At 39.1% G+C, this 14160-nt stretch overlaps 1 protein-coding gene across 1 annotated transcript; it reads right to left on the reverse strand.

Annotated features, from left to right (window-relative positions):
- Nucleotides 1-22: 22 nt before the first annotated feature.
- atl3 (atlastin 3) lies at nt 23-13825 on the reverse strand. Its single transcript, XM_044363650.1, has 14 exons — nt 13693-13825; nt 9986-10208; nt 8930-9064; nt 7531-7635; nt 7398-7448; nt 7083-7139; nt 6716-6808; nt 5872-6010; nt 5649-5776; nt 5511-5567; nt 5331-5402; nt 4825-5016; nt 4279-4518; nt 23-2297 (listed from the first exon to the last, which is right to left on the reverse strand). The coding sequence occupies exons 2-14, from the start codon at nt 10187-10189 to the stop codon at nt 2235-2237; spliced, it is 1536 nt and encodes a 511-aa protein (XP_044219585.1). The 5' UTR covers nt 10190-10208; nt 13693-13825; the 3' UTR covers nt 23-2234.
- Nucleotides 13826-14160: the final 335 nt, after the last annotated feature.

The following is a 14160-nucleotide window of genomic DNA, read 5'->3' on the forward strand; positions in this document are numbered from 1 at the left end:
ATGAAGAGATCGGAAAGATGAGTTAACAGTTTTCAAGCTCTGTTTATTCTTTATAAAACAGCATTTCTCCAGACAAGGCCGCCAATACCAACCCCCCCTTGCAAGAGATGATTACAATAGCAGATACCAAAATAATTGCATGCATTGATTCACTTTTGGGACAAGCTGTTTACAAAATGCACCGAAGAGGAGGGAGGGTGCAATAGTAAATGCTGTGAAACATCCTGAAGGTTCCTCCTCTTGTGGAAAGGGATCGACGTGGAATGTGCAAAACGATGGTCGAAAAATGTTGAACTCCTCAGTGTTTGTGTGGTCACATTTAGCCCTGTATTCTCATGACTTGCACCTAATGGAATTACTGTGAGATTAAAGCATTTTTTCTTCCCTATTTTTGTGTGTATGGGTAGTTGTTGAGGTGCCCGATGTATTATCAGTTCAGGCTACAGGTCACAAACTCTCATGGTGTTTAAAAGGCCTATTTTACTAAATGCTTGCCATTCCACTTCTCCAGTCAAATGTTTCTGAAAGAATCTGCATTTGATCAAATTCAGAGATGTAGGGCTTAAGTTAAAGGAAGCCCTGCTTGGCCCCACAATGGAAAAAAAAAATACACAAAAACAAATCCAGTCTACCTTTTTAATTCTCTGTATGACAGATTTTTGAAAAATGCAGGAGACTGACTAAATGGCCACATGTACATGAGAACTTAAGAATCAAGTCACCCCCAATTTATTATTTTCTTCATTTCTGTAGTATGGCTTTATATCTATATTACATAAACTCTTTAACGTGCAAGTCATTCAAAGCTAAGCTCTAACCCGAGCATGCGATAGTTTCAAGCTGGATTCAAATGTAAAATGGTCCTTTTTACCCCCAAAAAGAGTTTATCTTTGCTCATATTCTAAAAGCTGTTTTATGTTGACAGATGTTTGAGAATAAGTAACTGTGAAATAGATTAAATATCCACATTTTCCTTTAACTTGTAGCCAGATCACCAATGTGCACTCTATTCTACATCACAACGACACAGCTCAGAGTACTTTCTCACTGCACTACATAAAACAGGCCGACAGTCCTGTTTACTGCAGGTTTCTCCTGCTCGTTACGTGTGTATTCTCGTCTGTCTTCTTATTTGTTCCATGTATGTTTAACACATTTGATGTTTCAGTGACAAAGATTTTTCTTAGTTTTCATTAATTTCACTGCCATTTTTTAATGCTTGAATGGATAAAACTCTGTTTACACTGCAGACTAAATTTCAGCTTATATTCTCTATATATATTTGAAGTGATAAGAGTACAAGGTCAAAGTATAACTTAAACTTGTTACAATATTTAAAGCGAACTCTTTGGCTGTCTGGTCGTTCAACACCATTGAGTATTCCAATAAAGGATTATCTTTGGAGTTTTGCAGAATTAAGTTCCTATATATAATTTCTCTTATAAGAGTCTAGTGCCTAGTAGCAAAATCTACAAAGTGTAACATATTTCCATCAAGGAATAATCAGCAAAGCATTACACACAGCCTCCAAAATCTGCTGTGCTTTATATAGAAAGTGCGTTTTCTCTCCTCCTTCCAAAAGTAGTGACAGTTCACCTTTCTAGAAATGCAAGTCTATATCAAAGATAAAGTAAATCTACAAACAGAATGGAATGTTTTTAAGGCCACAAAGTAAAAAAAAATATAGCCACAAAGAAATATGTATAAATGTAGAAGCTTTAAAGCCAGCGCTTTGTTTTTTTGTTTTTTTTTAGGTAAATATTATAAAGATATACTGCAGAAGCTTTGTTTGGAAAGCACCCTGACTACCCCTGTCTGAACAATATACCGCCGAGTGAGATCCATTCGACTTAAATACAATTTAAAGTGTTTTATAAGTTTCAAGGTAAACGCTGACTTGTCTTTTAAGACCAATTGTAAACTTGTAAAATGATGGCAGTGTCAATTTTAAGACATGAAGTATCAATCGGAGGGACTGTGATGGTTTGATCCCCGTCTCAGTGAATCCAGTCACCTTTACTTGAGCCTGGGCTTCAACACGCAGAGTAACTTGCGCAATAAAGATGCTGGTAAATCGGCATTTTGTACCACTTGTGCATTTGTAGCCCGTGCCAATGTAGTTTAGCTGCATGTTTGTTCCAGTGGGTGGCATGATAAGGCTTTAGTGCTGAATGTGTGCTTGTGTTGTGTGCTGGTTGCATTGCATCGAGATTATAAAAAGGTTCAGAGGTCCTCTAACTGGATTTCTTCTGTTCTGCGATGCTTGTCCCTCTTGACTTGTTCAACACCACCGTGGCCTGGAAACAGGGAGAAAAGGGGAAGCAGGTTAATTCGACCGCATACTATGTAAAGTGCTTCTTGCAACACTGGCTGACTTCAGTTTTTCTGTGTTGTGGTTAATTCGATGAAACCTCTCAGCCTCCCTGTCATATTTTTAACCTTGCCAGCTTGAGTGCAGTCGATTATTTCAAACCACTTCTGGTTTCGTGAAAGTAACAGAAGTGAACACAGGAGTGGCTGCTGAGGGCTGTTAGTGGAATTAGTTTTGTTTTCTATTCGGCTCTGTTGATACAGCTCATACATTTTTAATTGTGGCTGTTTTATCCTAATTAAAGCTCTATAATTCTTATAATATTAACACTGAATTTAATGATTGATAGATTTGACAACAATAAAAGTACATGCAAGACTGCAGTCCCTCAGTCCTGACATACAATTAAATTATCAAGGATAAAAACACAATAAAGCTAAAAGCTTATTTTAAGTGTGGTCGGGGAAAAGGGCGTAAAATGGCAGATCAAGAAGTCAGGGAAGACCGGTTAAAAAAACATATGCAGTAACAAAACACACAGTCAAACTAACCAACAGACAAAGACAAAAACAGAAGAATCATACAACAAGCAAGACAAACTTATGATTGGCTTTTCATCAACTATTTCTTTACCAAATGTTTAAAACCCTCTCAGTCTGCTGTTGCTTCAGAGAACTTGGAGAACTGCAGCAGTGGATAAAAATGTGTATTTCCCTGCAGAGCACTTAAATTGCTTGAAAGGAATGATGTTTGTTAAGCTACAAACAATCTACAGACTCTTGTTGCACAGTTATGATGATCTCTGTTGAGACTAAAGTAGTTAGTTAAGTAAACGGGAGCTGGATTCTTGATTATTTTGTAAGTGAAATCTAACTTAGTTTGCATCATTCCTCTTTCCATGCAATGACTATGTGCTCTGAGAAGGGTTGCAATAGTCAAACCCTCCTGGGTATAATAACCTCCAACTCTGCATATACATATTTTTGTCTCTACTGGTTTGATTTACAGCTTTCACATTTACTGTGCGGCTCAGTTTAGTCTCCACAGTCTTATCAACCCTGTTTCAAGGAGCAACAGCCAAACTGTTTGCAACTGTTTCAGCACCAAACAGTTGACTGACAAAGTTAGCAACTAGCTGGTGAACATCATCCAACATGTAGCAGGCTGATCCAGATGGGATGCTTATGTTGTTCTGCGTCTCCTGGATGTGTAAATAGCAACTGTTTATTATCACATTGCCTTTGACAAGTTTATATTTATATATTTCCAAAGACAAATCTGCTCCTTTAGTAGAAAGCTGCCTTTAAACAGGTCATTTGAGCCCACAGGCAACACTTAAGTGACTCAGCTTGTGGACACGGCAGTTTGCAAACAAACCACACGGTTAACCTGTGATTTCATTCAGCCACATGACTACCGGCCTTTTCTGATGACACCAAATTCTTTGTTACTGTCAAAGGTCAGAAATGACTTGGTGTAGGACAATGAAAATGCTTTAGCTATAATAGCCTTTGCTTGTGTGTAAACTTTGGCCCTGCTGACCACCATACACTCTGACTTCCTGTCACACTGGCTCTGTACAAAATAAGAACATCCAAACTTCAGCAAAGTCTTTCCTCCTGTTTCTAAAGTGACTGAAGGACTAAAGACAGGAACAAGCTTTTGTACAATAGGATGAACATATTTTAACTTTAAACTCTACTAATACCCACTTTTCTATTTCAAACAGCACAGGAAATGTACTTAATCTACATTTACACTTAAAATGTGCTTAAACTAGACTGCTACTAGTTTCTTTTGTCCCAGGATTGCTAAATGTCATTTTTGTTGTTCTTGCCAGCATCAATAGCTCCCTCTAGTGGTTTTTATAAGGCAGTGCACTGAAAAATGGTAAACTACAAGCTCTGAATGATATGGATGTACGGACATCTTTGAATAAAAACTGACCAGCAGGTCAGTATTCTCACCTGCTCCAGGACGACACCCGCAGCCTGATCGATGGCTCCCCCTACAGTCCGGTACCGACCGGAGTAGCGTATGAAGGCCCACGTCAGCATAGCCATCATGACCACGCCCAGAGTGCAGTCACACACCAGGGCGAAGGTAGTCAGGCCGACAAAGAGCAACACACCTGAAACCACGTACAGGAAGCACACCAGGACAAACAGCACTGCAGGTGTCCGGAAGGCGCTGAAGAGATTTTTTGACTTTTACAAAAACAAAGAGAGAAAAATAGACGATTAAGAACAATTTTCGAGTCTTATCATTTCCAAAAACAGCCATGAATGCAATAATAATTAATTCATATCAGAATGAAAGTGAGTGGGAAAAACATTCTTGTTTTTGTATGATAAAAGGAATAAATAAAATACTGCGTATGTGAAAATTTTAATGTACTAACTCCAGTATACCAGTGGCTTATGTGTAAGATTCAGATGTTAGATTTTTAAGGTTTAATAATGAACTTTTTCTATCTTCACACAAAGTTTTACATTTATAGAATAGTCTCTTACCTCGTTGTGCTTGCAGAAAGACTGCCACATTTCCTCCAGCTCCTTTTCAAGCTGTGCTTGGTAACGGTCACAAAACTCTTGTCCACCCATCTTCTTGGTTGATGAGAAGGTGTGAAGAGCCCCTCGGGAGTAAAACTGATGCTTCTCCTCCAGAGAATCAGGAGACACATAGGGCAGGTCTCCTCCACACACCTTAGAAAGGAAAACAGAGAAAAGTTAAAATGATTCATTTCTCTCTCACTCTACAGAATAAACTAATGGAAATAAAATCCCTCTTATGATGTTTCCACATTGAAAAAGTGATCACAAGAGGTGTGATTATGATTGTTGGTCATGATTGTTGATGTTGAAGAAGGCCTGAGGCTGAAATGTCATCAAAATAAAAGAGAAATACACATGGAGCCAGAGTGTTCAACACTTTTTTCCTGCTTTTGAATCTGCTTCCAGTGATCAGCACCTCACTACAACCCTTGGTGTGGATTACTTTTCCATGTAAGTGAACTCACCTTCTCCATGTTCTTGTTGTACTGATCTTTGGCTGTTGCCACAGCTGCCAGGTTATTGGCCTCTGCTGTAGCCTTGTGAGACAAAAAAAGTAAAGTATAAATTACATACAAAAGAGAGAGAGTAACAAAACATCATATCGAAATCATCCCTATGAACAGGAGTGTGTCTTGTTCATGTACCATGAGCATAGTCTTTGGCTGTGGCAAGTCTTCTCCCTGGTAAATCTTGATGTAAGCCTGGTAACACAAAATTTACAATATCAGACATGACAAACTGATTAAGGTTCAGCATTAACACTCGGACAGAGAAGACGTTACCTTGAAGAACTCAAGCAGACCCCTGCAGGTGACTTTGTTTCCGTTTATTTCTTTCTCAGCCAGTCTGTCCGGATGCAGCAGTTTGGGAATTAAACTCTGCAGCTGCTCTTTGAACTCTGGTGCCACATCTGACAAAATATGTGTAATAATTCTTAAGACAGCACTCATTGTATTGTACTACCCTTAAATAAGGTAAAATTGTATGGAAAACTAGAGATCTTACCTTGAAGTTGTCCGCGAAAAGCAGGGTGGGTGGCGACCTTCAACCCAGGGTGAGGTAACAGGAAGCAGGAAATGTTGGTGAAGCATGAATGGATGTGCTCCCTCACTGTCTGCAGCTCCTCATGTTGCGCCTCCTTAACCTTTAAAAATGAACAAAACAGTACGATACATTCACAAACTTAGAATTTAAACAATTTGGCTGGGCGATTTTCTAGATTTTTCTTATTGTCAATAAATCTTATGTGTAGAGCCAAACCAACAATGAATTTATCTACTTACAAGTATTGTGTGTGTATCCAAAGCCTAATATATCTTATTCCTTTGGGCTGTAGATGTTTGCTGCTGTCCAAAAAACTACTTTGTACTACATTGTACATCATAAAGAACTTAAGTACAAAGTCAAGAGGCTGTGATATGTAACACAAAAAGCTAGCAAAGCACTGTAATGGAACTGTATTCCCTTTGCGCAGTGACGTCTGCCTTACACAGAACTACTCTCCTGAGACTGAAAACTTGAGAGCTGTTATTAGCCTTTGGAGTCGTTTCTCAACAAACCAATGTGTCCATATTCTTCAGGGGAAGGAAAATGTCACCCAGTGCAATAGTTTGACTCACTGATGTGTTTTTAATAGTTTTTGGACAACAATGGAGCTCTAAGGCAGAGGAATAAAATATATCAGGCTTTGGATAAACACACAATACTTGTAAGTAGAATGAGTTCATTGCTGGTTCGGCTCTGCACTTGAGATTTGTTGACAACAGGAAAAATACAGAAAGTCAGTATGTAGCTGAGGTCTAAGTGTATTTATTATACTCTGCCAAATCAACAAGATGGAAATTGGTACCTGTAACCGTTTATCCAGGAATTCCTTGCCTCCTTTGAACCCGTAGGTGTATTCATAGGGAAAACTCCAATCCCTGATTACGAACATCAAAGACTGTAGGAGGAAATAAATGTGATGAATATTTTTCATTAAACACAACAAAAAAACATTAGATCGAATTTCCCTTATTTACTACTGTGCAACAGACAAGGATCCATACACAGAGAACAAAAAAGACTTCAGATTACAGTCTGGATTTTAAATATTTCTATTTGTTACATTACAGGGCTGTACAGACAGACTGTACAGAAAAAATGTGCAAAAGTGCATTAAGTGCAAACGTTTCAGTCCATATTAGAAAACCTTGCGAACCACTTCTCTTACTTACTTGAAATGGCTTCAAAAAGATTTCATCCATGGCAAGACGGCCATACTCAGTGAACAGCTGTGAGGAGGAGGAAGACAAAATTAACACAAAGATGCAAAAATCAGAGGAGAAGCAAAACACACGCACACACACACACAAACACTAAAATGACTGACTTGCTTGCTAATGCCCTTCTGTCAGGGCCAGAAAGAAGAGAATAACTCAACATGTGCAACTTTGTGGAAATATTCAAACAAGCAGCATTTCTGGGCTCATTACAATAAGTCTCATCAAAGCAGGTGCTTTGCATCAAAATATCCTCTGACGTCATCAGACCTGTAGCTGCTGCAGATCGTCCTCTTGTATGTTCTGTGACAGATTGTAGATCTACAACAGAGAAACGACATGAGCATACATTACAGGAATTTACTATGAGAAACATTACGATATGAGAGAAGGAATCAGTCACCTGGACTGAGCTGGTCATGGTGCTGAGGGCAAAGATGGTGGCACAGTCCTTCACGGTGGACTGGTCATCAAATGCTCCCTGAGTGTCCATCAACACTACTGCCACCTGCAGGAGCAGAGAGAAAAATATGCAACATGACGCCTTTATGTGTGACTTTAGTCTTCATTAGAGGGAAACTCTAGTTGGGAATGTATCTGCAGTCCAGCATTTTGAAATAGTGGGAGTCTTATATTCAAAGACTAGACAGTTACGTGTTCACAAGATTAGATTTTTTTAAAGGAGAGAGTCCTAGAGAGAGAGCTGCATTATGAGTTGTTTGTGGCATTCTTGTTTCTAGGCTAGCGTGTGTCTTCCAGTCTGTTTATAATGAGTCTGTTTGGTAATCTCAGTTTAAACTGCAGGATCTTCTGAAGGCTTGTGTAATGTGTTTTTCTGCCATGATGGAAATAAATTCATGACATGACGTGTTTATTGCAGACACACTGAATCATTTGTCAAACAGCCAAGAACTGCCGCTGTCACAGATGACAAGGAGCTTAAACAGACAAACACACAGTCTGAAAAATGCTAACTGACAGGAGAGAGTGTTAATATGTGACAGGTGGGATTTACGTCCCACTTTAATGGAAGTATTTCATTTTTATGAGAGTAAAGGCTTCAAGGACGAGGAATCTCAGGGAAACTTTCCCAACAGGAAGGGAACTGTCAACTTCTGAACCACCGTCTCATTGTTTCAGTTCACTCAACTCTTATCTTCATCAGTAGCATAAGAACAGAGCTTTTTACAGATTGAAGCAGTATTTTCAAACATAAAAGTCAAACTAACAGATGAGAGCCTCGCAACAAAACATAAAACTGAAAAGTAGGGATTCACCAATTTGACTTTTTTCATCCCTGATACTAATTCCAGTACCTCAACTCTGATTATCTGCTGATATACAGCACCAACTCAACACCAGCAATCTTTTTCTCCCTAATTAAAGATCAGTCTACTTCACTGTGTGGATTATTTTTTATGTAAGGTAACACCAGAGATTATTACTGTACTAGTACTGAATGATAGCAGAAACACTGAATTTCATAATGACAAATAAACTGTACTTAATATGGATCAATCACGTCTGGCTGATACCCGAAACTGCTTAATAAGGTCAGTTTCAGCACTAATACCAGTCCAGTGGATCAGTGAATCACTACCGAATGAATAGGAGAGGCAGTTTGAGGGAACAAAATCAAAAAATAGCCCAAACAAAATAAGGAACTCTCACAGAAATGTCTTGATATGTGCATTAATTAGTAAATAGATTTATTTTCAATGAACAGCTGCTTTATTTCTTAAATTGTTTTCAGTGAAACAAACTTGAATTAAATAAATAAATAAATGAAAACGCGTGAGTACCTCTGTTCCATCACTCCTTTGGACGGGGAAAACTTCACTCCACAGCTGGATGCCAGTTGTCTCCGGTTCTGAACCCCCTCTCCATGAAAACCCTGTCAGCGGCTCGTCGTCCTGACCCAGCCAGTTTTCATCACCCTGCAGTAACACAAAAACGACACTTTCAAGCCCACTCAGTGAAAGGTGAAAGTTAAGAAACCCTCTAGCTTACTTAAGAATTGAAATATGGCTTCTCATGTTCCTTCAATCATCCTGAAAAATATAGAAGCAGAAATTCCGGCTGCTCTGCATAATTTACAACACAAAAGCAGAGCAAAGGTCTTATTGAGGACATAATTATCTCCCTCAGTTAGATGTTCATTTCACTGCACTGAAAGATTAAAGTTTCGCCTGACGGTGGCACTACAACAAAGGTAATGGAGTCACCAAAATCACTTTAGACTCATCAGTGAGCACAGCGAATGTAATGCCACCCAGGAATTAGTTTATAAAATATGCTAAGACAAACAAACAGAGGCAGAGACGGATTCACACAGACTCCACCTCTTAACTGAGGTAATGACTACTCTGTGAACTAGTCAGTTCACATGTTACAGCAGGGACGGGCGATGATGTGGGATGACAGTGTGGAGGATTTCATTCCAGCCATCATCTGTTAGTGATTTTCCACAGAAGAGGAAGGAGTATAGTCAGGATGACCTGCTGTAACCACTCACTAGTGAACACAGAAATACTCCATTATCAGTTTATGTTTACTCAGCAAACAGTATATTATAGTTTGTAACATATATTTGAGTTGGTCTATTTAGTTATTGCTTATAATTTAACCCATTGTATTTGTTTCTTTTACCTAACTCATTGTTTTTATATTTTATGTCAAGTGGCTGCTGTAACTCTTTAATTTTCCTTTGGGATTAATAAAGTACTTTCTCTCTCTCTCTCTATCAATCTATCTAGCTAGTAGCCATCTTGTGATCTAGTCTCTGAGTACTGTAGACAGATATGTGGATCAACATACTTGTCTTGAGAAGCGAGACTTCGTGTGATAACGTGACCCACCTTTCTGTACATGTAACGGAGCATGAAATCAAGCAGGAAACTCTTCCCCTTCCTGAATGCGCCAGCCACCGACAGCACCACCACATGCTTGTCTCGGACCTCAGGAGCCAAAAGAATCTTAGCCAAAGCCTCCGTGTCCAATGTGAAGGAGTGATCCTCCTTACACACTGTGACGACCTGAACTGGGCCTGGTTCACTCCCCATTGTTCAGAGGTGCTGGTCCCTGTGGATATCACAGACAAAAAAATATTATTTTTTTAAAAATTATTATTAAAAAACAGTTTGAACTGGAATCTGTCCATTATTATTTTGTTAAACTGTGCAGTCTATAAATTGTCACAAAAAGGTCAAACATCCATCAGTTTCCTGTCTTTAAATGTCTTTTTTTGCGACAAACAGTCCAAACTACAAAAAAATTCAGTTCATAAAGAAATAAAACAAAGAAAAACAGCAATTTCTCACATATGAGAAATTGCAGCCAGTTAATCTTTGCTGTTTGCTTGATAAATGACTTTTACCAAAACAGTTCACTGTTAATCTTCCAGCACAGCTGCAAATAACAGTTATTTTCATTAATCGATCAATCTGCCAGTTTCCTAAAATCCAAGGTGACAAATTGCCTGATTTGTTAGACCAACAGTCCAAAACCCAAAAACATTTTTCTATCACATAAGACTAAGAAAAGCAACAAATCCTCACAAATGACTGGCTGGAATTGTTGCTTTAAAAAATACTAAAATGATGAATCGATTAGCAAAACAGTTGCTGATTATTTTGCTCTCGGTCAACTAATCGATTAATCGTTGCAGCTCTACCTTCCAGTTACTTATAGATAGATAATAGATTTTAAAGTGCTGCTCTGACTTTATACATCAATTAACAGCTTTGGGCCAAAATAAATTTCTGATCTCGAATACTTTGATCTAATAGATCTTTGGGGAGCAGACAAGTGGCAGCGCCTACAGCCAGAACCAGAACCAGAGCAAAACAGCTACTGAGCTGCACACAGATGGGGCCAACAACAGCCATATAATCTAACTGAAATTAAAAACCCTTTGATTAATTTCTCTACCGCATTTTTATTTCCTTTATTGAATTTGGAGCAAATGATGTGTCATAACTGCACTTCTGTCATCATTTTTGCAATTTTGCAATCATTTTTTGTCAACATCATTTTTGTCTATGTGTATTTCATTTAATTTTAACTGACAGAGAGAGAGAGAGAGAGAGAGAGAGAGAGAGAGAGAGAGAGAGAGAGACAGACAGAGAGACAGACAGAGAGAGAGAGAGAGAGAGAGAGAGAGAGAGAGAGAGAGAGAGAGAGAGAGAGAGAGAGAGAGAGAGAGAGAGAGAGAGAGAGAGAGAGAGAGAGAGAGAGAGAGAGAGAGAGACAGAGACAGAGAGTGAATGAGGGTGTGGTGTTAGCGAGAACAAAGCAGTGACTCAGTTAAATAAAATGTTATTTTCTGATTGTTTCACTATACTCCGCACAACCCTGTGGGAAAGTGACACATTGCCAGATTTTGTGTGAATACAGAGATTCATCCTGTCCACTGTGTGTGTGTGTAGCTCAGCCGTACCCCCGGTCAAGCAGACACACAGACCTGCACCTCTTCTCCATGACACAGAGACGAGACGAGAGCAGAGCAGAGCAGAGGAGAGAGACTGAGACAGCGATGTAACCTGGTTGCTACGCTACAAGTCCTGACCGCAATGGGCTGTGGCTCAGGAAGTAGAGCGGGTCGTCCACTGCTTGGAAGATCAGTGGTTTGATCCCCAGCTCCTCCAGTCCGTATGAGGAAGTGTCCTTGAGCAAGATACTGAACCCCAAATAGCTCCCAAAGGCTGTGCCATTGGTGTGTGAATGTGTGAATGCATTACATTGCTACCATGCAGGTTGGCACCTTGCATGGTAGCCCCTGCCATCAGTGTATGAATATGTGTATGAATGGTTGAATGTTTGCACATAGAGTAAAGCACCTTAAGTGGTCGGAAGACTAGACAGGCGCTATATAAATGCAGCCCATTTACCCTGTGGGATGTTATTGGTTGGGGGCTACACACCCATTGCCCAATGGTTCCCCAGAAACATCCTGATACACCACCACACACTTCTAGTGGGTTATAAGTGATGATTGAGAGGGATTATTTTTGTATGAGTCCATACATTGTTTTTTGAGAAAATCCTGCATAGTATACCTTTAAATCGTATTTTATTCTATTCTATTTTTTATTGTGTTTTTAAATGTTGCATTTTTTTCACCTTGTGTAAAGGCCTTGAATGGCCTCTGTGTTTTAAAGGTGTGACTATGTTTTTGATTTATTGTTTTGGCTATAAAATGTCAACAAATAGTGAAAAATGCCTGTTATAATTTCTTGGAATTCATGATGACGTCTTCTGTTTTATCTGATCAACAGTCCAAAGTTTAAAGATATTCAGTTTACTGCCATTTATGACGGTGAAAAGCTTCAAATCCTCACATTTAAGAAGCTGCAATCAGCACATTTTTTGTGTTTTTGCATTAAAAATGACTAAAATGATTATACAATCATCAAAACATTGACTAATCGATTAATCAACAAGTCCTTGCAGTTCTAGTTTTTTTCTGCCAGCTGGCACTTCAGGCTCTGGTTACTTGTGATGGGCATTGAGTCACAGATTTATCTATAAATGGAAAGACAAGTAGATTAATCAATCATGACAAAGTTGTGGGCTTGCAGAGCATATTATTTGAAGATCATGTTGCTGAGCCTTTTATTTCCAGCTTCATTAAGATATGAGAGTTGGGTGATAATTATACTCAATGCTGTTTACTCTGACAGTAAATGTCATCTCTGCTGTGCTTGTTGTAGCTAAAATCAGACATGCACTGACTCTTGCACAGCATCAGTCACAATGTTTAGCTCTGTATAAAGCTGACTGTGGGGTGCTCTTATGGGTGTCATGCTGTTTTGCCCCCAGCTTGTGGATCCAGCATGCTCTCAAATACAATGTTCATTTTAGCTCCTTCAATGGGCTGCATTGTTACAGCTTTCTGTGGAGGATGTTCTCTCCCATGATGAGTAAACAGGGAGTTGCTTTCATAAGCAGCTTATCTGCTTGCTCTCTCCTTTCACCAACATCTCAACACCTCAGAAGGTGTGGCTCTAAGAATAAAGTATGTCTGGCATTTCTCTGCAGTGAATGTGGTAGACCAAGTAGATGCCATGAAGCAATCACTGCACTTCCAAATCATTGTTTAGTAATCTCACTGACTGTTTGCACAAGACAAACTTCTCTTCATAACTAGCTAGCGTTAAACTGTAAATTACAGTAACGATACCTCTATACAACCTAGCTCTCTATAATTTAAATTGCTTTATGTGGCAGCTGCCGCTCACACTGACAGCGATGTTGTCTACGCTGGCAGAAAGTTACTAAAGCTAAACAGATCTCTGACGTTAACCTGGATTAATTTGACCAGCTAATCATTTAACTAACGCCATAACTATTGACGGGCTAACTACCTAGCTGACGGTGCATGTTAGCGCACAACATACATCAAACTAACACAGTACAAAGCTAACATGTAGCCGTTGTTAGCTGTTAAAGAAAATTAGTTGTTAAAACTCACAACACTGCAACGACATTTCAAGATTTACGCCCTAAATCAGCTCGAATATGACTTATTTGCTTGATTAAACTCCCGTTTTCAGTGTATTGTTACCTTTGGTGTCTTCAAACTGCTTCAACACAAACTCATGAGAGTCGAGAAACGACTGAGACGTTACTCTTTTTTTGCACTGGCATGAAAACAACCATGAAAACTTTTTTCCAACACGAAACTCGCATACTTCCGTTATCAACCCGCGCAATGCCCTTTGGGAAATAGAGTTTCATTGATTCCTTCCCTGCTAGTGCTTCATTTGTTTACGAACTACGTTACCCAGTGTGCCCTCGTTTTCTCGCAGACATGGGAAATTTAGTTTTTAAACGTAAAGTTACGAATACGGAACCTCCGGGCAGGTAATGTAAAACAGGAGTTTGCCTATATGCAAATCATATCTGAGGAACTATAGAGGAATAAGTAGCTTGGCAACAGGGTTTCAGACAACATATTATGTGAATATGTGTAGAAGAGACTGTTTTTGATTACAGAGGTTTGTAAAATGCCCACACATATAATACAAACATT

The sequence above is a fragment of the Thunnus albacares genome, chromosome 10 (assembly GCF_914725855.1).
Source record: "Thunnus albacares chromosome 10, fThuAlb1.1, whole genome shotgun sequence".
Classification (NCBI taxonomy): domain Eukaryota; kingdom Metazoa; phylum Chordata; class Actinopteri; order Scombriformes; family Scombridae; genus Thunnus; species Thunnus albacares.